The sequence below is a fragment of the Balaenoptera borealis genome (genome assembly GCF_965194805.1).
Source record: "Balaenoptera borealis genome assembly, chromosome: 3".
NCBI classification, from domain to species: Eukaryota; Metazoa; Chordata; class Mammalia; order Artiodactyla; family Balaenopteridae; genus Balaenoptera; species Balaenoptera borealis.
The window spans coordinates 27,194,738-27,220,292 of NC_138866.1; the positions used below are offsets into that span (position 1 = coordinate 27,194,738).

A 25,555-nucleotide genomic window follows, 5' to 3' on the forward strand; every position below is an offset into this window, starting at 1 on the left:
ATGCAGGTAGGAGCTTACATTGTTTGGAAGGCCAGGTGACTGTAGGAGAGTGAAAGGGTGGGTGGTAGGAAGAAGTGATCACTGGGTAAGATGAGATTAGAGAGGTAGGCAGGAGCCCGACTGCAGTGGCTTTGGGGCTGTGGAAAGGTATTTGAGCTTTATTCTGATTGGCCTGATTTATATTTTTTAAAGAAAATCACTTGAGGTGTATTAAGGAACATGATTGTAGTGGTGCAAGAATGGAAGCAGAGACAACAGTAGGGAGGCTGTTGTCTTATCTAGGTGAGAGAAGAAACTTTTCTGTAAAGGGTCAGATGGTAAATATGTTAAGCTCTCTTGCACACATTCCGTTTCTCCCCCTCACTCTCCTGATCCTCCGCCTCCTTCTTTTCTAACAACCCTCTACAAATGTAGAAACCATTCTTGGCTCTTGGGTGATACAAAAACAGGAGGTTGCCTGCTGGATTAGGCCTGACCAGCTGGGCAGTAGTATGCCGACCCCTAGCTTAGAGAGAAGTAGAAACTGATCAGCATATATTTAGGACACAGAACTGGTAGGACTTGCTGATGAACTGGCTCTGTGCGGGGTAGGGTTAAGAGAAAGAGGAAACAAGGATGGCCTCAGTGAAGAAGTAGAAAGTGGTGTCATTTACTAAGATGGGGAAGCAGCAGATTTGGGAATAGGGGGAGAGGGGATATCAAGAGTTAAGTATGAGTTGCCTATTAGTCATTCAAGTGGAGATGTCAAGTAGGGAGCCTCATATAGACTCTGGAGTTTAGGGGAGAGGTCAGGGCTGGATATTCACATTTGGTAGTTATCAGTCTATGGATGCATTTAAAGTCACAGAGTGCAGTGCAGAGGTTCCAGGACCAGCTCCTGGGGGACTCTATAACTTAGAGGACCCATAGAAAAGGTCCTTGGAACCACTCTCTGGGTCAAAGAGTATGACACATGACAAATTGTTTTCCAAAAGGGTCTTTTGCCTCTTCACAGAACGCATCTTGTTTTAGCTATTCAAATACACCCTGTGAGTGGGACTGTACAAACGAATGGGCGGGGGCACTGGAGTTAGGAATCCTTGACAGCTTTTGCGTTGGAGCTGGGGATCCTCAAGCCACACCAGAGGATTAGGCTGGTTAAAGGAGGCATCAAAGGGCCATAGCTCTTCCAGGGACTTCCAACCACAGAATTGCCCAACAAGGTTATTACAAATGCAGATTTTTAATAAGAGCTTCTGATTCACTGTCTGGAGTGAGGTGTGTTTTAAACAAACTCCCTCTCATACAAACAAAAGTTTGCGAAACCTGTGGCTTAAGGATAGACTGGGTGGAGGGTGTGTCCTAGTGACATCTCTTCATCTCCAGAGTCTGGGGGGTGGGGTGGGGGGGGGTTCAGGAATCTTAGGTGAGACTGGCTGGGGAAGTTTCAGGATGATGGGATGGCAGAGGACTGTTAGGCCAGGAAAAAACAGTTTCTCTAGGTGTGGGACACTTTCCATTTGCTCTCCAATTCAGAATGAGGCCTTTTCCCCAAACAAATGTAAAATTGTACCTTGTTTAGCGCTGATGCAGAGTTCAAAAATTCTAGTTCCCGGGCTTCCCTGGTGGCGCAGTGGTTGAGAATCTGCCTGCTAATGCAGGGGACACGGGTTCGAGCCCTGGTCTGGGAAGATCCCACATGCCACGGAGCAACTAGGCCCGTGAGCCACAACTACTGAGCCTGTGCGTCTGGAGCCTGTGCTCTGCAACAAGAGAGGCCACGATGGTGAGAGGCCCGCGCACCGCAATGAAGAGTGGCCCCTGCTTGCCGCAACTAGAGGAAGCCCTTGCACAGAAACGAAGACCCAACACAGCCAAATAAATACATAAATTAATAATAATTAAAAAAAAAAATTCTAGTTCCCTAGGAATATCTACTCTGCCCTCTAGTTACACAGCACAGAGGGTAGATTTTTTTTTCCCCTCTGTCCTTATATGGAAACAAGATCACATTTTTCAATTAAAAAAAAAAAAGATATGCGGACTTCCCTGGTGGCGCAGTGGTTAAGAATCTGCCTGCCAATGCAGGGCACACGGGTTCGAGCCCTAGTCCGGGAAGATCCCACATGCCGTGGAGCAACTAAGCCTGTGTGCCACAACTACTGAGCCTGCACTCTAGAACCCACGAGCCACAACTACTGAGCCCACGTGCTGCAACTACTGAAGCGCGTGTGCCTAGAGCCCTTGCTCCACAACAAAGAGAAGCCACCGCAAGGAGAAGCCCGTGCACGGCAACAAAGAGTAGCCTCCGCTCACCGCAACTAGAGAAAGCCCGCACGCAGCAATGAAGACCCAACGCAGCCAAAAATAAATAAAAATTAAAAAATTTATTAAAAAAAAAAAGATATGCTCATTGTTGGTGAAACTGAAATAGTACCTACATTTTGGATACATTATGGATTAAATAAATTTGTTTGAAAACAGCTAAGGAATAATGGAAGAAATTTGCTGTTAGACTTTCTGCTAGGAGCTAAGGAATTAATCTTGCATTCATTGAACCATTATTTATTGTGCCTTCTAAGTGCCAGGCACTATTTTAGATTCAGGAAATAAAGCAATGAATAAAATAGACAAAAATTCCTGCCCCTGACAAAACAGATATCCTAGTTAGAGAGACAGATCAATAAGTGTGGTAAATAAGTAAAATGTATGCAGAAACTAGATAGTGATGAGTACTAAGGAGAAAAATATAAAGGAGGGAATGGGGAACAGGAAAGAGCTGGGGGCCAGGATAAGCGAGAATACAGAACAGGAAAGGACTTAAGAGCTGTGACTGAGGAAAGTAACTCAATTTCCCTAAGTCTCAGTTTCTTCACCTGTAAAACAATATGTAATAGCACCTTTCTGAAGATGGTTCAGGCCCTCAGACTGACTTTGTCACTTTTAAACTATAGGACTTTGGGTACAAAAGTTCTCTGGCTTCTCAGAACCTCAGTTTCCTCATCTGTAAAATCAACAGATTTCCCCAGCCTATGTACCGTGGGTTTTGAAAATGCCAAATGAGATCATTAATATTTGTGAAAATATTTTAAAACATATAAGCTATTATTTAAATGTAAGAAATTTAAAGAAAACACACACACAGGTATTTTATGGGTTGCAGATCTCTTGCTGATAGTCAGCAGAGCCTCAGGACTGAGAGTAAACAATGAATTCGATAACGGCTTGGTTCTGATTCCCTGCACTGGCAGGGAAAAGGCCAGTGCAGATTATCAGGATGTAGTGAGTAGATGAGCAATCATATCTTAGATCAGGGATAAAATAATCAAACTAAATGTTCCTAAGTAGACACCTCATAAAGTAATTATTATATGACATTTGTCAAATTTTAAAATGCTTTACAGCTCCTTTATGTTCGTTCTTGTTTTGTTTGTGGGACTTCAGTTCCAGGAAAAGACTGAAAGAAGTTATAAATACAGAACAATTATTTAATTTACTAAGAGCAGACAGTCCATCTTCTGGGTATTTCTGTAGATGCTCAATAAACATGAATCGAAGTAGATAATTCTAAACATAGGCTGTGGAGTACTCCTTTTTCATCTTCCTATTTTCTTCAGCCCTGAATATTTGATAGCATCCCCATAATGGTTTGTTAAATCAATAAACATGTCGGTATGCATGCATGCTATAGTGTCTGGCACACAGTAGGTAGTCAGTAAATATGTGTTAAATGAAAGCATGAATGATTACCATGTAAATTTTCCTACTACAGACTAGCCAATTTGATCCCTAAAGTAATTTAAACATTTAAAACACACCAATACTTGCTTCCCCTGTATAACGCTTATCTGGTAAACTGCATTAGGTTCATCTCCCACAGTGGGCTAAAACAAGGTTTTATTCAATTTAAATACAGAATCCAAATTTAGCTTGAATAGTACCTAGCAGAGTAGGTGCTCAATGTTTGCTAACTAAGATGCACATTCAGAAATCAGTTATTCCAGCCCAAATACCCGGCTCAGGAGCATGAACTGGACACCTCCAGCTCACATTCACCAGGTGACCTCTACCCCTTCTCTGAGGTTCTGGCCCCCGCTCGCCTAATAGCCAAATAAGAATCTTTTCTCAGCCACTCGAAGTCTTCCTCTCAAGTGCTCAATGTCCCAATTCACCAAGGCGCTGGGACAGCGCACCCTCTGCCTCTGCCGCACGTCCGGTGCGCCTGGGAGGTTGGTGGGCGGACCCAGCGATGGGCTTTGTGGCTGTTTCCTATTGGGGCTTGGTTGCTATGGTATCACCGACCTTAAAACTCGCGGGCGCTACTTCCGGATGTTCAAGGAGAATTGCTTCCTGGGCTGCCCGTACTTGCTATGGTCGACTGAGCGGTCACAGAGCTTAACAAAAATGAAACTTTTTCCGGAAGCTTCTAGAAAACCTCATTTAACCACTTTAATTTGAAGGCATTACGTGGTATCATATGCCTTCTTCCCTTTAAAAAAATTCACTATACATTTTTCATCTATTTGCCAGCCTCCAAAATGGCGCCGGCGGCATTGGAAGGTCAGAGGTGAGCTACGTGATCCCTCCCGGTTCCGGCGCGATAGAGGCCCAGGGAGGTGAACAGTCTCCGGCACGATGTCTGGTTTCTCTGGCCCACAGGCCCAGCGTGGCCCTTGCCCGTTAGCGTTGCTGCTTTTACTCCTGCTTGGCCCCACCTCGGTCCTCGCCATCTCCTTCCATCTGCCCGTTAACTCCCGCAAGTGCCTCCGCGAAGAGATCCACAAGGACCTGCTGGTGACGGGCGCGTACGAGATCACCGACCAGTCTGGGGGCGCCGGCGGCCTACGCACCCATCTTAAGGTGAGGTACTGGGTGGGGCGGGGAGAGAAGACCGAAGGCGTCGGCGAGGTAGCTGAGGATCCGAGAGTCCGGCGGGCGGAGGCCTGGAGGGCGGCCTGGCCTCCCGGAGCGCGAAGGGCGAGCCGTCGAGACCGCCCCCTCACCCCGCTCGTTGGCTGTCGCGGGGCGGGGCTGGGCGCCAAAGCCGGGAACCCATTGAAGGGCCTCCCGGCCTTGGCGGATGTGGTGACAGCTGAGCGGCGACGGCCTTGACTTTGGGACCTTGTCGCGGTCCTATACTTGTTTTGGTCTTAGGTACCTTGAACTGTAACTAGGGTCTCCAGAGAAGTCTTTGGATGCTGATTATGTGTAGGGACCGGCATCTTAAGACACATCGATACCTGCAGGAAAACGACGGAAGCACTGAAGCTTACTGTGAATAACAAAAAGCTGTTATTCCTTGAGCATCAGCTGTGTGTCAGGTCCTGTGCTACTGTACACGTATTACCATTTAGTTCGTACACTACCCTACGAAGTAGGTACTGTTAGCCTCATTATACACATGAGGAAACTGAGCCTCAGAGAGGTAGTAGAACATACTGGTGTCAGAGCTGGAACTGATTTTTAGTTTGGGAGTTAAGTAAGGTGACAGAAAAGTGCTGCAATCTTATTCTCTTCTTGTTTTTTATTTGTAATTCCTGTGATTGATTAAAGTCGATTATTGGTCACAAGACGGTTTCAGTCTCTAGTCCTTTCCTTTCTGGTACCCCAGAGTCTGGACTTAGCCAAGTTTTCAGTAAATTTCGGTGATACTCTTGGATGGTGACAACTACTACTATAGTGCCGTTTGGTCCCATATTACATTTAGGATGACCGGGCCTGATCTTTGAAACGTTAATATAATTTGATATCTGTCAAGATTCGATTGTATTTTAGGTAATTTTATTCATTCACTATAAGCATGTGGTTTTTGTTTTTAACAGAATGGGTCTTGAACTAAACAGGAAGAAACATTTTTACATTCTAATAGAGCTTCAGGTATAAGAAGACCATAATTTATTTTTAAGGTATTGGAACCCAGTAGTGGTAACAGATGCAGTTTATATAAACTTTATTTGAGAGATATAAACTATTTTCAGTGCTGTTGCACAATGAGCCAGCCTTTTATTATTCTCGTCAGGTACCAAACTCCTTTGGCCAAGAAAGAGATGATGGCATAATTTTATATGCTTAGATACAACATTTTGGGGGTCGTGCTTCTGGCTCTTCAAAGGATGTGTAGTGCATAGAGTGAGAGAATTTGAGCAATGAGAGTTTACTCTCATCTTTAGTGTTGCCCCCTCTGATTTGTACTTAGGTTTTAAAACCCTCCCATGGCTCACTATTCTTCATCTGGTAAAGTGTAAATTTCCCAGCATACTCTGTAGCATTCTTCATGACCTGTTCCTGAAGCTTTATATGCTTTGTCACTCCCCACTTTGCATTTTACATATGAACCACCCTGAACAGTACCCTAAACTCACTTATTTTCGTCTTATATTGTAATTACTTATATTTATAGCTTGTCTTCCTCATTAGACTGTTAGTATCCTGAGGGCAGGAATTATTTTCATGTTTGTATTTTCCAGAATGTCAAGCATACTGCCTTGCTTCTAGTAAGCACTGAATACAGGAAGCATATAGTGTAGCATAGTCTTATGGGAATTACATCTCTATCCAAGGCTGCTGAAGGGACCTCGACAGCAGGAGTCTGTGCATCTACACACTAGCATTTTACCATCACACAGTTGCTCTCCCCATGTCTGCTCTGTTCTCTTGCTACTAGCCAGCTTAATCGGACTACTCCTGGGGTCCTTGACATAAACACCAAGTAGGTAATGTAAATGAAGGAATTGGGCCAGCTGTAAGAAAAACAGCAGTGATGTTAAATGGGAGATAATTGGGAGTAGTGGAAACTGTCAGTATGGAGTAGCCAGTACTCATCTCTTGATGTGGGCCTGTTGCCACATCTGATTTTTCAAATGAAGTCAGAAATCCAGATTTTCATGTGAAAGCTCCTGATTTTAAAATGTCACCAACTAATTCAAATCAGTTTTGGCATTTGTTTATTTTCAGTTTTATAGAGAAGAGTACAGTCAGTCCACTATGTACACATTACCCAGATTCAACAGTTATCAGGATCTTGTCACACTTGTTTCATCTTAACTGTTTCTCCCTTCTCATTTTATGCTGAACTGTTTTAAAGTAAATCCTAGATATCATGGTATTTCAGTCCTTCATACTTCAGGATGAATCTCTTAAAAATTATGAACTTAATCACAATGTTATGCGGCTATAATCATACCTCGCAAAGTTAACAATAATTCCATAATGCTATCTAATAATACCCAATTCATATTCAAATTTCTCCACTTGTCTCAAAAATATCTATTTAAAATTAATTTGTTGTATCACTCAAGTCTCTTTAATCTATAGCAGTCCACTCTCCCTCCCTGCCCCCGCCTTTTTTATATGCTTGAAATTGTATTGTTGGAGTCAGAGATCCGTAAATCATGTCCTACATTTTGGATTTGTCTCTGCTTCCTTGAGGTGTCACTTAACGAGTTCTTTCCCCCATATTTCTTGTAAAAGGAATCAGCTGTAAAGATGTAACTAGATTCAGGTTTATCTTTTGGTGAGGTTACTTTAAGGGTGGTTTTGTGTACCTCATGTGGCATCATGGCAGAGCACACAGTACTTTTTGTGCCCCTTAGTGCTGCTAAGATAGATCAGTGGGTTCAATTGGGTGTATTAGTGTCCAACTGCTGCTATAACAAATTACCATGAACTTAGTGGCTCACAACACACATTTGTCTTACAGTTCTAGAGGTCAAAAGTCCTAAAATCAAGGTGTCCGCAAGACTGTGTTCCTTCTGAAGATTCTAGGGGAGAATCCATTTACTTGCCTTTTCCAACTTCTAGAGACCACCTGCATTCTTTGGCTGGTGACCCCTTCTTCCGTCTTGAAAGCCAGCAGCATAGTATCTCCAAAACTTTCTCTCTCTTCCTTTCTCCCACCCAAACCTGTCTCCCTCCTCAGCTTCCATCATCTCATCTCCTCTGACTCTACTGCTTCCCTCTTTCCCTTATAAGGACCCTTAATTTAATCCACATCTGCAAAACCCCTTTTGCCACGTAGGATAACATATTCACAGGTTCTGGAAATTAGGTTATGGACATCTCTTGGGGGGTGGGGACATTATCCTGCCTACCAAGGTGGTAACAGCCCGGAGCCTCCAATGTAAAACTTCCAATTAATCTTTCACTTAGGAAGCCATTGATGACTTATGTAAATTAATTGTTTCATTAAGGTTGTGAAATGATGATTTTCTAATTGTTGTTCCTTTCATATTTATTAGCTGGAATTATTAAAGAATTCATCACTTGAGGCCATTTGGTTACCCTAAAATTTATAATTCAGGAAGGAAAGTCAGGGTAAGTGCAGAGTTTATTCCTTCTTATTGACAGTTTTCAGAGTAAGGAAGTTGCCCTTGTCATTTCCAGTGTAGTCTGAAGAAGGTTGTTGTTGTTGTTTTAAGTATTATACTGAGATCATTTTTTATTGTTGTTTATTTCGATTTTTGGAGTCATTGTTTTAGTCAGTTGCATTCGTTCTCTATGCTCACTTGTCTCTTTGGCTCCTGTATCCTTTTGACACAATCCTATTAGACTTTGATAGCTGCCCTGTTGTGTGGAACAACTAGGTGCCCTAGGCTCATCTTTTGTATGTCAAACCCCTGACCTGGATGCAGCTATTCCTCCAAGAAGTTGTGGTTCCTTTTTGTGAGAAATGGTATTTTAGAGACCATAAGTTGGGTGTCATTTTTAACAGTTTAATATATTGTGCAGGCCACAGAACCTATCTGTGGTTTGATCCCACTCCTTAGCACAGTTTGCAACATTTTTCATAGCCTCTGCCCACTTAGTTCTGCTTTGTCTTAAATTTTGACCACTCGTGACCCAGACTCTGCCTCAAGGATTCTCTCTATGCATCATTTCAGCTTCTGAGGTGTGACTCCAGAGTGCAAGGATCTGATTGGTTCAGCTCTTTTTTTATATCTAAGTCTCTGAACAGCCTGTTGATTATCTTCTCTTTGGTCATATATCCACCCCTGGTTTAAGCAGCCGTGGTTTGGATTGAGGTTTGGAGAACTGGATGCTTTCTGAAGTGCAAAACTTGGCCAACTGGGCTTGGCATTTAGTTATTGCTCTAATTGAGGCAGTCTCTCTTAGAAGGATCTTTGTGAATGTAGTGCCTTGATAGACCTGTCTCGTTCATCATCTTCCTGTCAAGGAGCACCTTAATGTCCAATGAATACATCAGTGTTATCATGTATCGCTCTGTGTTGTAGTCTTGTGTTTACCCATCTCCTCAGGTAGACTTTAAGCTCCTTGAGCAGAGGCTGTGTCTCAATCATCATTGAAATGCCTGTGTCTAATACAGTGCCTGGTACATAGTAGGACTTCAACTTAAGGAATGAATGAACAAATGAATTGGCACTGTCCTAGCCTCATCTCTGATCGTTACCTCTTCCTTCCTCTTCACCTCTCTCCTCCTACTCCTGACTCTAGCTGTTCTGAATACCTTGCAGTTCTTTGAACGCAGTGTTCTCTTAACCTGGACCAGTCTTTGCCTGTATACCCCTCTTGTATGCTTCCATTACATCCTGTTTGACACGGCTTACTTTGTGAACTCCTTGTTGTTTTATTCATCTTTGTGTCTTCGGTTTAGGATACTATGTAGGCATTGTTGTACAACTGAGTTAAATATCTTAGTCTTATTGAGCCTGGACCTGGAGTCAGACAGATTTGGGTTCAGATCCCATCAGCTCCACCATTTAAAGGGTGTATGGTCTTAGGGGAATTACTTAACCTTTCTCTTTGGGTCTCTTATATGTAAGATAGGGATGATAGACTTCATAGAATTGTTAGAAGGGCTAATGGAGATGGTTTCTTTAATTGTTCAGGGCCCATTGTGGTGGGCCATAGATGTTGGTACTTTTCTTTCCTGTCTAGTGAATGAAAATTGAATTGCTTATCTGACTCACCCGCCCTATGTCATTGCAGTGACCAGATAAAGAATATTTTAATGAGAGGAATTCTGAGTTTTTGTGTTTCTCCCATTCATTCAATAAATATTTATTTAATACTTAGTATATGCCAGACATACCTGGGGTTATAGGAATGAATTGCAGACAAGGTCCTTGAGCTCTAGTGGAGAACAAAGACAAAATACAAGTTAAAAAAAATACAATGTCAGGTAGTGATAAGTACTATAATGAAAAATCAAGCAGTAGGTGGTAAGGCGTGATTAATGGGGTAGAGTATTTAAGTGGCCAGCGGAAGGCCTTTCTGAATAGAGAGAGAAGTGGATTGAAATGATGGGTGGGACTCTTTTGCAAAGATTTCTCCTTCAGGCCCATGTTGGGATGTGTTTTGTGTTAAGATTTCCAATTGAGGTTATCCCTTCCCTACTCATTTCATAAAATGAGGCTAAACCAGGCTAAATAGTTTCAGATTTAAAGACTGCTGCACAGAATTGAAACAGGAAGTACCAACTCATCATTCATAGTGAATATAGAAGTTTTCTCATTACTTCAGGTCCATAATAAAAGCCCGTTGTAGGGACTCAGAATCTGTGAATTGAAAACCACATTTTCATAAAGACTAGATGATACCATAATAATTTAATAGGTTCCAGTACCATTTATTATTTAGAATCCTTGTTAATGGTGAAAATTGGAGGATGAATTAATTTTAGGGGATGAGATGAGTTAGTTATTGCCTAAGGGTGATTTATATTTTGGAAATACAGAAAGAGAGAAAGCAATTGTGAGGAGATGTCATAATCATCACTGGAAAGAAAGAAGAGCCTACTGGTAAATTAGATCACTTATACTTTTTTTTAACCTCTTCCAAATAATCTAATTGGTCTAAGGGTTTTTTTCATTGTCATTTTTCAAGAGTGCTGTTGCTATTAATAATTCATTTTGCTAAATGAGATTATCTTTTATTTGGATATTACACTCAGTTATGGTCCCAGTGTTTCCCAACTAGCTTACAGATGAGAAAGCCAAACAAGATCATTTGGAGAGTTCAGCCTTGAGTCGTAGGCTTATCACAATTTAAGCATAAAAATTACCAAGAAGCATCTTGGCAGTTGGGAAACCATTGGCTTATAACATTTTTTCCCACTAAAAGCTGTATGAAAAGAGTGTGTGTGTGTGTGTATGCTATAGCTTTTTTTTTTTAATATAAATTTATTTATTTATTTACTTATTTTTGGCTGCATTGGGTCTTTGTTGCTGCACGCGGGCTTTCTTTAGTTGCGGCGAGCGGGCTTCTCATTGTGGTAGCTTCTCTTGTTGTGGAGCACGGCCTCTAGGTACATGGGCTTCAGTAGTTGTGGCACGCGGGCTCAGTAGTTGTGGCTCGCGGGCTCTAGAGCACAGGCTCAGTAGTTGTGGTACACGGGCTTAGTTGTTCTGTGGCATGTGGGATCTTCCCGGACCAGGGATTGAACCCGTGTCCCCTGCATTGGCAGGCGAATTCTTAACCACTGCGCCACCAGGGAAGTCCCTATGTTATAGCTTTAATTGATTTTATTTGGAACAGTTACACTTCAGCTCATGATTACTGTTGTCTGTACTGAGGGCTGATCTTTTTCTGTTGGGAAAAATATGTCTCTTTCAAATTTACGTTTGATGTGACTGTTGTCCAGTGGGTTAGAAACAGGTCAATAAATAGATGGTTTAGTACAGAAGGCTAATTGGTACATTAAAATTTAATAATATTAAAATCTAGTTTATTTTTGTATTATATACAGCTTTCTAGCTTTAAATTAAAACCTGACTCTGTGTTTCCTTCTCCATAAAAGTTAAACAATGTGTTACTTATTTATTTATTTATTTATTTAGTACAAAAAGCTTCAGCTTTTTTTTTTTTTAAATCAGTCATCAGTTTTATACACATCAGTGTATACATGTCAATCCCAATCGCCCAATTAAGCACACCACCATCCCCACCCCACCGCGGTTTTCCTCCCTTGGTGTCCATACGTTTGTTCTCTACATCTGTGTCTCAACTTCTGCCCTGCAAACTGGTTCATCTGTACCATTTTTCTAGGTTCCACATACATGCGTTAATATACGATATTTGTTTTTCTCTTTCTGACTTACTTCACTCTGTATGACAGTCTCTAGATCCATCCACGTCTCAACAAATGACTCAGTTTCATTCCTATTTATAGCTGTGTAATATTCCATTGTATATATGTACCACAACTTCTTTATCCATTCGTTTGTCGATGGGCATTTAGGTTGCTTCCATGACCTGGCTATTGTAAATAGTGCTGCAATGAACATTCGGGTGCATGTGTCTTTTTGAATTACAGTTTTCTCTGGGTATATGCCCAGTAGTGGGATTGCTGGGTCATATGGTAATTCTATTTTTAGTTTTTTAAGGAACCTCCATATTGTTCTCCATAGTGGCTGTATCAATTTACATTCCCACCAACAGTGCAAGAGGGTTCCCTTTTCTCCACACCCTCTCCAGCATTTGCTTGTAGATTTTCTGATGATGCCCATTCTAAGTGGTGTGAGGTGATACCTCATTGTAGTTTTGATTTGCATTTCTCTAATAATTAGCGATGTTGAGCATCTTTTCATGTGCTTCTTGGACATCTGTATGTCTTCTTTGGAGAAATGTCTATTTAGGTCTTCTGCCCGTTTTTGGATTGGGTTGTTTGTTTCTTTAATATTGAGCTGAATGAGCTGTTTATATATTTTCGAGATTAATCCTTTGTCCGTTGATTCGTTTGCAAATATTTTCTCCCATTCTGAGGGTTGTCTTTCATCTTGTTTATGGTTTCCTTTGCTGTGCAAAAGCTTTGAAGTTTCATTAGGTCCCATTTGTTTATTTTTGTTTTTATTTCCATTACTCTAAGAGGTGGATCAAAAAAGATCTTGCTGTGATTTATGTCAAAGAGTTTTCTTCCTATGTTTTCCTCTAAGAGTTTTATAGTGTCCGGTCTTACATTTAGGTCTCGAATCCATTTTGAGTTTATTTTTGTGTATGGTGTTAGGGAGTATTCTAATTTCATTGTTTTACATGTAGCTGTCCAGTTTTCCCAGCACCACTTATTGAAGAGACTGTCTTTTCTCCATTGTATATCTTTGCCTCCTTTGTCATAGATTAGTTGACCATAGGTGTGTGGGTTTATCTCTGGGCTTTCTATCTTGTTCCATTGATCTATGTTTCTGTTTTTGTGCCAGTACCATATTGTCTTGATTACTGTAGCTTTGTAGTATAGTCTGAAGTCAGGGAGTCTGATTCCTCCAGCTCTGTTTTTTTCCCTCAAGACTGCTTTGGCTATTCGGGGTCTTTTGTGCCTCCATACAAATTTTAAGATGATTTGTTCTAGTTCCGTAAAAAATGCCATTGGTAGTTTGATAGGGATTGCATTGAATCTGTAGATTGCTTTGGGTAATATAGTCATTTTCACAATATTGATTCTTCCAATCCAAGAACATGGTATATCTCTCCATCTGTTGGTATCATCTTTAATTTCTTTCATCAGTATCTTATAGTTTTCTGCATACAGATCTTTTGTCTCCTTAGGTAGGTTTATTCCTAGGTATTTTATTCTTTTTGTTGCAATGGTAAATGGTAGTGTTTCCATAATTTCTCTTTCAGATTTTTCATCATTAGTGTATAGGAATGCAAGAGATTTCTGTGCATTAATTTTGTATCCTGCAACTTTACCAAATTCATTAATTAGCCCTAGTAGTTTTCTGGTGGCAGTTTTAGGATTCTCTATGTATAGTATCATGTCATCTGCAAACAGTGACAGTTTTACTTCTTCTTTTCCAATTTGTATTCCTTTTATTTCTTTTTCTTCTCTGATTGCCATGGCTAAGACTTCCAAAACTATGTTGAATAATAGTGGTGAGAGTGGACATCCTTGTCTCGTTCCTGATCTTAGAGGAAATGCTTTCAGTTTTTCACCGTTGAGAATGATGTTTGCTGTGGGTTTGTCGTATATGGCCTTTATTATGTTGAGGTAGGTTCCCTTTATGCTCACTTTCTGGAGAGTTTTTATCATAAATGGGTGTTGAAATTTGTCAAAAGCTTTTTCTGCATCTATTGAAATGATCATATGGTTTTTATTCTTCAATTTGTTAGTATGGTGTATCACATTGATTTGCGTATATTGCGTATATTGAAGAATCCTTGCATCCCTGGGATAAATCCCACTTGATCATGGTGTATGATCCTTTTAATGTGTTGTTGGATTCTGTTTGCTAGTATTTTGTTGAGGATTTTTGCATCTATATTCATCAGTGGTATTGGTCTGTAATTTTCTTTTTTTGTAGTATGTTTGTCTGGTTTTGGTATCAGGGTGATGGTGGCCTTGTAGAATGAGTTTGGGAGTGTTCCTTCCTCTGCAATTTTTTGGAAGAGTTTGAGAAGGATGGGTGTTAGCTCTTCTCTAAATGTTTGATAGAATTCACCTGTGAAGCCATCTGGTCCTGGACTTTTGTTTGTTGGAAGGTTTTTAATCACAGTTTCAATTTCATTACTTGTGATTGGTCTGTTCATATTTTCTATTTCTTCCTGGTTCAGTCTTGGAAGGTTATACCTTTCTAAGAATTTGTCCATTTCTTCCAGGTTGTCCATTTTATTGGCATAGAGTTGCTTGTAGTAGTCTCTTAGGATGCTTTGTATTTTTGCAGTGTCTGTTGTAACTTCTCCTTTTTCATTTCTAATTTTATTAATTTGAGTCCTCTCCCTCTTTTTCTTGATGAGTCTGGCTAATGGCTTATCAATTTTGTTTATCTTCTCAAAGAACCAGCTTTTAGTTTTATTGGTCTTTGCTATTGTTTTCTTTGTTTCTATTTCATTTATTTCCGCTCTGATCTTTATGATTTCTTTCCTTCTGCTAACTTTGGGTTTTGTTTGTTCTTCTTTCTCTAGATCCTTTAGATATAAGGTTAGATTGTTTACTTGAGATTTTTCTTGTTATTTTAGATAGGCTTGTATAGCTATAAACTTCCCTCTTAGAACTGCTTTTGCTGCATCCCATAGGTTTTGGATCGTCGTGTTTTCATTGTCATTTGTCTCTAGGTATTTTTTGATTTCCTCTTTGATTTCTTCAGTGATCTGTTGGTTATTTAGCAACGTATTGTTTAGCCTCCATGTGTTTGTGTTTTTTACGTTTTTCTCCCTGTAATTCATTTCTAATCTCATAGCGTTGTGGTCAGACTAGATGCTTGATATGATTTCAGTTTTCTTAAATTTACTGGGGCTTGATTTGTGACCCAAGATGTGATCTATCCTGGAGAATGTTCTGTGCGCACTTGAGAAGAAAGTGTAATCTGCTGTTTTTGGATGGAATGTCCTATAAATATCAATTAAATCTATCTGGTCTATTGTGTCATTTAAAGCTTCTGTTTCCTTGTTTATTTTCATTTTGGATGATCTGTCCATTGGTGTAAGTGAGCTGTTAAAGTCCCCCACTATGACTGTGTTACTGTCAATTTCCTCTTTTATAGCTGTTAGCAGTTGCCTTATGTATTGAGGTGCTCCTATGTTGGGTGCATGTATATTTATAATTGTTATATCTTCTTTTTGGATTGATCCCTCGATCATTATGTAGTGTTGTTCCTTGTCTCTTGTAGCATTCTTTATTTTAAAGTCTATTTTATCTGATATGAGTATAGCTACTCCAGCTTTCTTTTGATTTTAATTTGCATGGAATATCTTTTTCCATCCCCTCACTTTCTGTCTGTATGTGTCCCTAGGTCTGAAGTGGGTCTCTTGTAGACAGCATATATATGGGTCTTATTTTTGTATCCATTCAGCAAGCCTGTGTCTTTTGGTTGGAGCATTTAATCCATTCACATTTAAGGTAATTATTGATATGTATGTTCCTATGACCATTTTCTTAATTGTTTGGGGTTTGTTTTTGTAGGTCCTTTTCTTCTCTTGTGTTTCCCACTTAGAGAAGTTCCTTTAGCATTTGTTGTAGAGCTGGTTTGGTGGTGCTGAATTCTCTTAGCTTTTGCTTGTCTGTAAAGCTTTTGATTTCTCCATCAAATCTAAATGAGGTCCTTGGGGGGTAGAGTAATCTTGGTTGTAGGTTCTTCCCTTTCATCATTTTAAGTATATCATGCCACTCCCTTCTGGCTTGTAGAGTTTGCTGAGAAATCAGCTGTTAACCTTATGGGAGTTCCCTTGTATGTTATTTGTCTTTTTTCTCTTGCTGCTTTCAATAATTTTTCTTTGTCTTTAATATTTGCCAATTTGATTACTATGCGTCTTGGCATGTTTCTCCTTGGGTTTATCCTGTATGGCACTCTCTGTGCTTCCTGGACTTGGGTGGCTATTTCCTTTCCCATGTTAGGGAAGTTTTCGACTATAATCTCTTCAAATATTTTCTCTGGTCCTTTCTCTCTCTCTTCTCCTTCTGGGACCCCTATAATGCGAATGTTGTTGCGTTTAATGTTGTCCCAGAGGTCTCCTAGGCTGTCTTCATTTCTTTTCATTCTTTTTTCTTTAGTCTGTTCCGCAGCAGTGAAGTCCACCATTCTGTCTTCCAGGTCACTTATCCGTTCTTCTGCCTCAGTTATTCTGCTATTGATTCCTTCTAGTGTAGTTTTCATTTCAGTTATTGTATTGTTCATCTCTGTTTGTTTGTTCTTTAATTCTTCTAGGTCTTTGTTAAACATTTCTTGCATCTTCTCGATCTTTGCCTCCATTCTTATTCCGAGGTCCTGGATCATCTTCACTATCATTATTATGAATCCTTTTTGTGGAAGGTTGCCTATCTCCACTTCATTTAGTTGTTTTTCTGGAGTTTTATCTTGTTCCTTCATCTGTTATATAGCCCTCTGCCTTTTCATCTTGTCTATCTTTCTGTGAATGTGGTTTTTGTTCCACAGGCTGCAGGATTGTAGTTTTTCTTGCTTCTCCTGTCTGCCCTCTGGTGGTTGAGGCTATCTAAGAGGCTTGATGGGAGGCTCTGATGGTGGGTAGAGCTGACTGTTGCTGTGGCGGTCAGAGCTCAGTAAAACTTTAATCCACTTGACTGTTGATGGGTGGGGCTGGGTTCCCTCCCTGTTGGTTGTTTTGCCTGAGGCAACCCAACACTGGAGCCTACCTGGGCTCTTTGGTGGGGCTAATGACAGACTGGGGGGGGTGGCTCACGCCAAGGAGCACTTCCCAGAACCTCCGCTGCCAGTGTCCTTGTCCCCACGGTGAAACAGAGCCACCCCCCGCCTCTGCAGGAGACCTTCCAACACTAGCAGGTAGGTCTGGTTCAGTCTCCCCCAGGGTCACTGCTCCTTCCCCTGGGTCCCAATGCACACACTATTTTGTGTGCGCCCTCCAAGAGTGGGGTCTCTGTTTCCCCCAGTCCTGTTGAAGTCCTGCAATCAATTCGCACTAGGCTTCAAAGTCTGATTCTCTATGAATTCCTTCTCCTGTTGCCGGACCCCCAGGTTGGGAAGCCTGATGTGGGGCTCACGACCTTCACTCCGCTGGGTGGACTTCTGTGGTATAAGTGTTCTCCAGTTTGTGAGTCACCCACCTACAGTTATGGGATTTGATTTTACTCTGATTGTGCTCCTCCTACCGTCTCATTGTGGCTTCTTCTTTGTTTTTGGATGTGGGGTATCTTTTTTGGTGAGTTCCAGTGTCTTCCTGTCAATGATTGTCCAGCAGCTAGTTGTGATTCTGGTGTTCTCGCAAGAGGGAGTGAGAGCACTTCCTTCTATTCCGCCATCTTGGTTCCTCTCTGTTTCAGTGTTTATTAAATAAAGAGGAGGTAGAAGATAGATGTGGGAACAGGCCAGGATCCCCTCCTCCTAACTACACATATGCAGACATACAGACACAACTGAGAAAATGACAGGGACAATTCAGGGGACAGACTGAAGGGCAGAGGGAAACAGCACCCTCCGAGAGTGGGCCCGAACCCAAGGGTGGGCTGAGACCTGGGCCAGCGGTAGGCGTTCTGAGAGGTTATGCTTGAGCAGCTTGGAGATGAGCTCCTGGGCTCCTGCGGGCATGGAAGGGGGGAACCTCAGGTCCACCTTGACGATGCACCGTTGCGTCTTGCTTTGGGAAGCACTCTTGAAGGGGGGCGTTTCCCACCAGCAGCTCATAGCAGAGCACTCTGATGCACCACAGATCCACCTTCTCGTTGTGCGTGCGCCCCTCAATCATCTCTGGGGGCATGTAGTCCAGAGTGCCACACATCGTCTTCCTCCTCAGGGAGGGGGCGTGCACAGACCAGCCGAAGTCGGCAATCTTCGGCTCTCCCTGGAGCCCCAAGAGCAGATTCTCTGGCTTTACATCTCTGTGAATCACCTTCTTCCCGTGGCAGTATATCAGAGCATCTGCCAGCTCCTCCATGATCGTGGCTGTTCGCTTCTCGTCAAAAGTGCGGCTTTTCTGCAGGTTCTTATAGAGCTCCCACTGGGAGGGCATACTCCAGAATCAAGTAGATCCTTTGCCGGTCATAGAAGTAGCTGTGGAGATGCAAGATGTTGGGATGCTGCAGATGGGCCTGGGTTTCAGTCTCCCTGCGCAGCTGGTGCTCCACACCCTCCTTCTCTATCTGAGACTTGAAGAGGACTTGGAGTGCCACGATGAAATGGCTTTTCTTCTCCCAAGCCCAGTACACATTTCCAAACTTGCCTTTGCCCAGAAGACGCCCAATCTCAAAGTCGTCAACTGGGAAGGAACAGATTGAGAAGCTGGGGGTCCCACTGCTGTTCTCCACCACCTTCTGGACAGGGGCACTGTGGGCTGGGCATTGGAGCAGCTCATGAGGACAAGTGCAGATGGGGTGACAGGCTCCTTCCGGAGGACTCTCTGGGGCAGGGTGTTGAGGCCAGACTGAGCCATCTGCTGGCCGTAGGGCCACGCATAGACAGGCTCCTTATGGATCCTTAGAGGGAAAGGGGGAGGGAACTGGAGCCCATGGCACAGCCCACCCCCCTGGCCACTGGCAAACGACTGAACCTGCCTCTGTTACTTCATTTAAATTTCTCTTGTTCAACAGTTGTCCCCAGCCTTCTCTCTTTTCAACTGGTCTAGAGAAGGGGGCTGCTTAGAATTTGAAATTGCTATACCATATCTTTATGATGACTTCTGAAGACTGAGCCTAGTTTCTAGGAAAAGGGAACAGATTTATAAAGGTAATCTAGTGAGGTGCAGTGACTTCTGTGTTGTTTCTTGTGTGAATTGCTAACTGGTGGTTGATCCTGAGCCATGGCCCCCAAATGCATACGCAGCCTGGCATCCTGGACAGTAGAGCCCTCTGTGAAATCAGCCAGCTGGCCACAGACCAGAATTTGGGCTCCGAAACAAGCCTCCGACTTGAGGGAGATTGATGTCATCTGCTTTATCCTGTGCCCCCAACCTCATTGTTCAACACAACGTGTGGGAAATCAAGGGACTAGTTGTTAAGAAAGAACAAGGCTTTGTTTGTGCCTGAAAGGGTCACGCTGGAGGTTTTTACCGTAAATAACTTTGGAACAGTATGAAAAAAAACATTTGATCTGGCTTCACCCCCGCAGCAGTATTGTTAGGGCAGCAACTGGTCTTTCCTTCTCATTCCCCTCCCTTCCTCCCTCTCTTTCTCCAGCTTTCTCCCCCCGCCCACCCCCGCAACCCCCCAATTCCCACCCCCCTAGTCAAGTATGACGTATTGCCTATGTTGAGTTAATGTCGTAAATGCTGATAGAAGCAGGAGAGCATCTATCCATTATCATACCAGTGCCTGGAAATTTTCCATGTCTAGTTTTCAGTACTTCTATAAGCCTTCTTAAACTACTTCTGTGCTGTGCTCTGCCATTGCTGAATCGTGTTGGAAATTTGAAAGAATTTAGTGTTGCTAAATGCTGCTTATGGCCTTTCTAAGTTTGACTTTGTTCTGGGTAAAATCTAGATGTGATCCTTTGATTTCAGGGATGCTGTTGGTAGACTTGGTACTTGCTCTTGTTTGAAAGATCAGAGTAAATTTGTTTTCTGCCCATTAAATATAGCTTCTGGGCTGACAGAGTCGTCCATGTTCTTAGTGTGTAGTACTTGTGGTAGTCTCTTGAAAGTATTTCTGATACTATTTTTCTAGTGTAAAACTGCAGCATCTTCAGTGATTTGGTGTTCTTTCTGATTGGAGTAATAGACCCCACAGTTTAAGAGTCATCGTGAACTCTTAGCAAATGAAGCGTATAGACCCACAAGCCCTGATCATTATATATGCACCCACAGTCCTCTCTTCTCCTCTCCCCACACTTAATGTTATTGGGTCCTTCATGTAGTTTATTATTTATTGGGTAGAACACTTGCAGGAATTGCTGAAGTCATCTGGTATTTCTTTCTATCCCCTGTTAGCAGCTAAAATGATTCGTTGAATACCAGCTTTGTTAGGCTTTTTTTTTTTTTTTAATTTATTTATTTATTTTTGGCTGTGTTGGGTCTTCGTTTCTGTGCGAGGGCTTTCTCTAGTTGCAGAGAGTGGGAGCCACTCTTCATCGCGGTGCGCTGACCTCGGACCTCTCACTCTTCATCGCGGTGCGCGGGCCTCTCACTGTTGCGGCCTCTCTTGCTGCGGAGCACAGGCTCCAGACGCGCAGGCTCAGTAGTTATGGCTCGCTCAGTAGTTGTGGCTCACGGGCCTAGTTGCTCCGCGGCATGTGGGATCTTCCCAGACCAGGGCTTGAACCCTTGTCCCCTGCATTGGCAGGCAGATTCTCAACCACTGCGCCACCAGGGAAGCCTAGGCATTTTGTATCTCTTCAGTTTCTAAATCTTACTGCTGCTTCCTTGAGGTTTACCTATCTGTCTTTTCCTATCTCCATGCAACAACCATTTAGGCCCTAGTCATCCCTGGGTTTAGTCGATGCAGACTGCTTTATCTAGTTTGCCATCCGTTAGCACTTTCAGATTGAAAGTATGGTTAGTGACCTAATTGTTTGTGGAGTTCTGAGTTATCACTAACAAGCAGTTACCATAATAGCAAAAATGCTAACAGTAACAACGACAATGATAATAATAACACTTACTGAGTGCTTGCCAACTGCCAAACACTGTTCTAGGCACTTTACCTATATTAAATTTAATTTTCACAGTAACCTCGTAAAGTACATACTCTTGTTCTTATTTTACATATGAGGCACAGAGAGGTTAAGGAACATATCCAAGGCCTTACAGCTAGTAAGTGGCACAACTGTGATTTGAACACCAACCTGAGGCCTGACTCTAGAACCGTCAGTCTAACTACTATGCTGTACTGTCTCTCAAAAGGAGAAAAGGGTAGGTGTTTCTGTTTTGGCTCATTTTTGTTCAATGTATAGAGCTTCTCCAAGGGACTTGGCTGTTTCTGAATTCCTGAGTTAGTCATTCAGGAGCTACAAGGTTGATGGTTAGCCTTAAAATAATATGTACACATTGTATACTCAGTATTATACCCCAGACTGGTCATAAACCTGAGGAAGACAGAGTGCAGGTAGGAGCCTATGTGAAGGAAATTACATCTTCAGAGTTTCACCAACTACACTAAAGCTGCAAGCTGATTGACCTCTGCTGCTATGGTAGCACGCCCGGAAAGACGTGGATTTGGCTTTTGGTTTTTAACATATTCTTGGACTGGTGGGGTATGGAGCTGCTTCAGCAAATGAAAGCAATGTGTGACCTGTGCCATTAGGAAGACACAGACTTGCCACCTCCCCCATACATCATATGTCATTTTACAAGGGTAGGTATAGACTTGTCCAAATTAACTATTTGTATTTACAACATAAAAAGTATATGAAAATGTTTGTTTACTTGCTTGGCTTTGATTATAAATTTCTTGAGAATCTGGAGGTGTATGTGTATGTGTGTGTGTATGTATGTGTATGTATGTGTTTGACTTCATCTTTCTGAATAGTAATTTTTTTACATAAGCTTTTTATCTTAGAACAGTTTTAGATTTACAGAAGAACAGTGAAGATAATACAGTTCCCATATACCCCACACCCAGTTTCCCCTCTTGTTAATATCTTATGTTAGTATGATACATTTTGTCTGTCACAATGAACAAGTATTTATACATTATTATTAACTAAATTCTATACTTTATTCAGATTTCCTTAGTTTTTACCTAATGTCCTTTTTTCCTGTCCCAGGATCCCATCCTGGATATATTACATTTAGTCGTATTTCTTTGGGCTCCTCTAGATTATGACAGTTTCTCAGATTTTCCTTGTTTTTGACAGCCGTTTGAATTTTGAGGAGTACTGGTCAAGTATTTTGTAGGATACCCCTCTATTGGGATTCATGTGATGTTTTCCTCATGATGAAACTGGTATTAAGGGTTTTGGGGAGGAAGACCACAAAGGTAAAGGGTCATTTTCATCATATCATATCAAGGGAGCATATTGTCAGCATGAATTATCACTGTTATATTGACCTTGATCATCTGGCAGAGGTGGTGTTTGTCAGGTGTCTCTGCTGTAAAGTTACTTCCCCCCCGCCCCCCCTCCCCTTTCTGTGCTGTGCTCTTTGGAAGGAAGTCACTATGTGCAGCCCACACTTGAGTGGGGAGTTATGCTTGACCTCCTTGAGGGTGCTGTTTCTACATAAATTATCTGAGAGTGTTCTGCATGGGAGATTTTTCTCTTCTCCCCAGCTTGCTTGTTTGTTTGCTTGTTTAGTCATTTATATCATTATGGATTCCTGGGTGTTTATTTTATATTTTGGATTACAATCCAACACTGCTTTATTTTGTTGCTCAAATCGTTACAGCTTTGGCTGTTGGGAGCTCTTTCATTTGGCTCCTGTGTCCCTTTGACAAACCCCTGTTGTTTTTTGTCTTGTTTTGTTTTCGAGCGCTTCTTTACTTTCTGGCATTACAAGATGCTCCAGGCTCATCTTGTGTATTTCTTGTCCCAGTCCTGGGGTCAGCCATTTCTCCAAGGAGCCCTGGTTCCCTTTTATTGGAGAATGGTATTAGAAACCAAGATCTGGATGGGTAGTATTATTTTTAAGGTATCTTTTCCTGACACTTTTTTTTTTTTTTCCAAACAGGCTTGTGGTAGCAGCAAGTGGCCAAAAGTAGTCCCAGCCTTCTTGCAACTTTAGAGTAAGGCTGAGAATTCCCTGAGCAGCAAGAGGAGCTAGGATGGGGAGAGAGGTGGTGGTGCTAAAGAGCAGAGGCCCGGGGTTCGCGAGCATTCATCCAGTTCCTTCAGGTCCCACCTCTGCATTAGGTCAGGCAGATTGTTATGGAGGGTCACTAAAGGCATCCATCTGAATTGTATTTCTGTCTTTAGCAAGGCCGTGGTTGAAAGTGGAGAGTCTAATATTGGTCACAGTCCTTTCACAAGAACCTTCCTGATAAATTGTTCTTGTTTAGTTCCAGGAAAATTATCTCTGAAGATAAATTTGTGAGCTTTCATCAGAAAACAAATGATGTGTAACCCAACTTGTTTCTCTCTTAATCTTGGCTTCCAGAAAACTGAGAGCCAAATTTATTATCCAGATACCATTTGCTTAGTTCAGGTTCTTGATAGTGCCTATTAGTTTCTTCCTCCAGGTGAACTCTATTCCTTAATTCCTAATTGCTTTATTTGCCTAGTGTTTGGGCCTAAGCTACTTAAAGATCCTTTTGAAGTAGGCAGGGTATTATCTTGAATGTGTGGTCAAGGAAGGGGGGCACGCTTCAGGAGCAGAAGAACTGCTCAAGAACCTGTTTTCTCTGGCCACTGCCTAGAATCGTCCAAGAAAATCCAATTCTGAATGAGTCTGTTTTCCCAGTGGACCTGTATTCTCACATATTTGATGGTTTTGGTGTGAGTATTCACATATTCTTGACATCAGCTACTGTGCATATACAGTTAACACTTTCTTCCCTACTTTATAAGTTGTGAACTTTGGTTTGCTTTTCTTCAGAAGGTGTTATCTAGAAACAGATCTTTATTACTTCCCATTCCTTGATGTCATATGGGCAAATTTTATGCCTTGATATTACCTTTGTTTAAGAACTTTACAGTAAATTTTATGTGTTTTTTATTGTTAAGGGGGAATCCTTTAAGGGTTTGCTGTTATAGTAGGTGAAAGTGGCAGTTATCATATTCCCAAGGTGGTTCTGTAGTAGAATTTAAGAAGAAAAAATAAAATCTCTCAATTTTTGAGAAACCAGATGATCTTTTAAAGTGATCCGTAATCAGAGCATTTTAATGAAAGAAATTTAAAACCATCATTTCGGCCTATTAGACTTTGCTGGCTCTGGCTAGTCACTGAGATTTGCCCAGTTTTCTATTCCCTGATTTTAGCTACCTGCTGATTTATGTAATTATGCTGGGGTTAGGGCATGTGATTTTTTTCTTTCTTTCTTAAGGTCAGTGGCTTGGCCCCTTAATAGCTGCAAAGTTATGAACTACTTGGGAAACCTGATTTTCAGAAAAATTCTGCGATCTGTTAGAATCCCCAACAGTCTATAAGAGCCTAACTTGAAGGTTAAATTATCAAGTTGCCTGTCTGGATTTCCAAATATCTGGATAGATACCTTTATATAGTTGTGTCAACTGAAGGTCATAGGGAGTATAGAAACGTGGAGACACTGATGGAAATGTGATCATTATCACACACTCTTTCCAGGAGGTAAATTTCATGCTGATAAATGGTATAGGCAATGATGGGTGCTTTGCCTTCAGCCTCTTGTAAAATATTTGCGTCTTTAGTATATTTTCAGATGTCATAGAAAGAACCAACAATGCAAGTGGTTCTACCATGATTGTAGTTCCTCAGTACAGTGTAGAAGAAGACAATTTAAACAATTTTTACTCCTTCCGAGAACCAGTTGGAAGTGTGGATTGTATTCGAGTCTTTCAGAAGAACATGGCAGACTTCTTAATTCATTTTGCAAAGTACTCAATGAAAGATTTTTGCCACTGCTTAATAAGAGTTTTCTGACCTGTACCTAGGATCCTTTGTCATCTAAAGAGGCTCCTGTCCTTAAATAATCTTTTTTTCTTTTTTAATTATTTTTTATTTATTTATTTTTTTGACTGTGTTGGGTCTTCGTTTCTGTGCGAGGGCTTTCTCCAGTTGCGGCGAGCGGGGGCCACTCTTCATCGCGGTGCGCGGGCCTCTCACTGTCGCGGCCTCTCCCATTGCGGAGCACAGGCTTCAGATGCGCAGGCTCAGTAGTTGTGGCTCACGGGCTTAGTTGCTCCGCGGCATGTGGGATCTTCCCAGACCAGGGCACGAACCCGTGTCCCCTGCATTGGCAGGCAGATTCTTAACCACTGCGCCACCAGGGAAGCCTAAATAATCTTTTTTGAAGAACCCTTTTAAAATCTTAGGAGAATGCAAAGAGATCATAAGCTATTCTTCTAGGAAATAACCTGGTTGGGCAAATTTATGCCAAGTCTTGTAAGTCTGATTAAGTTGAATTGCCCTTTGTTTGGCTTTTTCTTTTAGTTGATAATTCAGGAAAAGTATCACATGAACAAGAGGCCTTTAGGAATTTTCAGGGCCAAATATTCCCATGCAGATTGTTTATTTATTGCTGACTTCAAGGCCTCTACCTTGTGGCCGCCTGCTAATCCCTCTAAGGTGGAGAATGCAGACTGAACAGTGCCATGTCCCACTCAAGAGGACTCTCAGACTCTCTGACTTGCACCAACCCAAAGAATCCATCAGA

The 25,555-nt window shown here is 41.8% G+C and overlaps 1 protein-coding gene and 1 pseudogene across 2 annotated transcripts in view; one reads left to right on the forward strand and one right to left on the reverse strand.

Moving 5' to 3' along the window:
* The first annotated feature begins 4,176 nt into the window (after positions 1–4,176).
* Positions 4,177–25,555, forward strand: part of TMED10 (transmembrane p24 trafficking protein 10) — a 50,372-nt gene continuing 28,993 nt past the window's right edge. The window contains exon 1 of the mRNA XM_082387585.1: positions 4,177–4,839. Coding sequence (XP_082243711.1) covers positions 4,615–4,839 — 225 coding nt within the window. The 5' untranslated portion in view covers positions 4,177–4,614. The remainder of the gene's footprint in view (positions 4,840–25,555) is intronic.
* LOC309625767 (aurora kinase B pseudogene) lies at positions 16,721–19,550 on the reverse strand (annotated as a pseudogene). The gene has a single exon. The product of its transcript is annotated as an aurora kinase B pseudogene (transcript).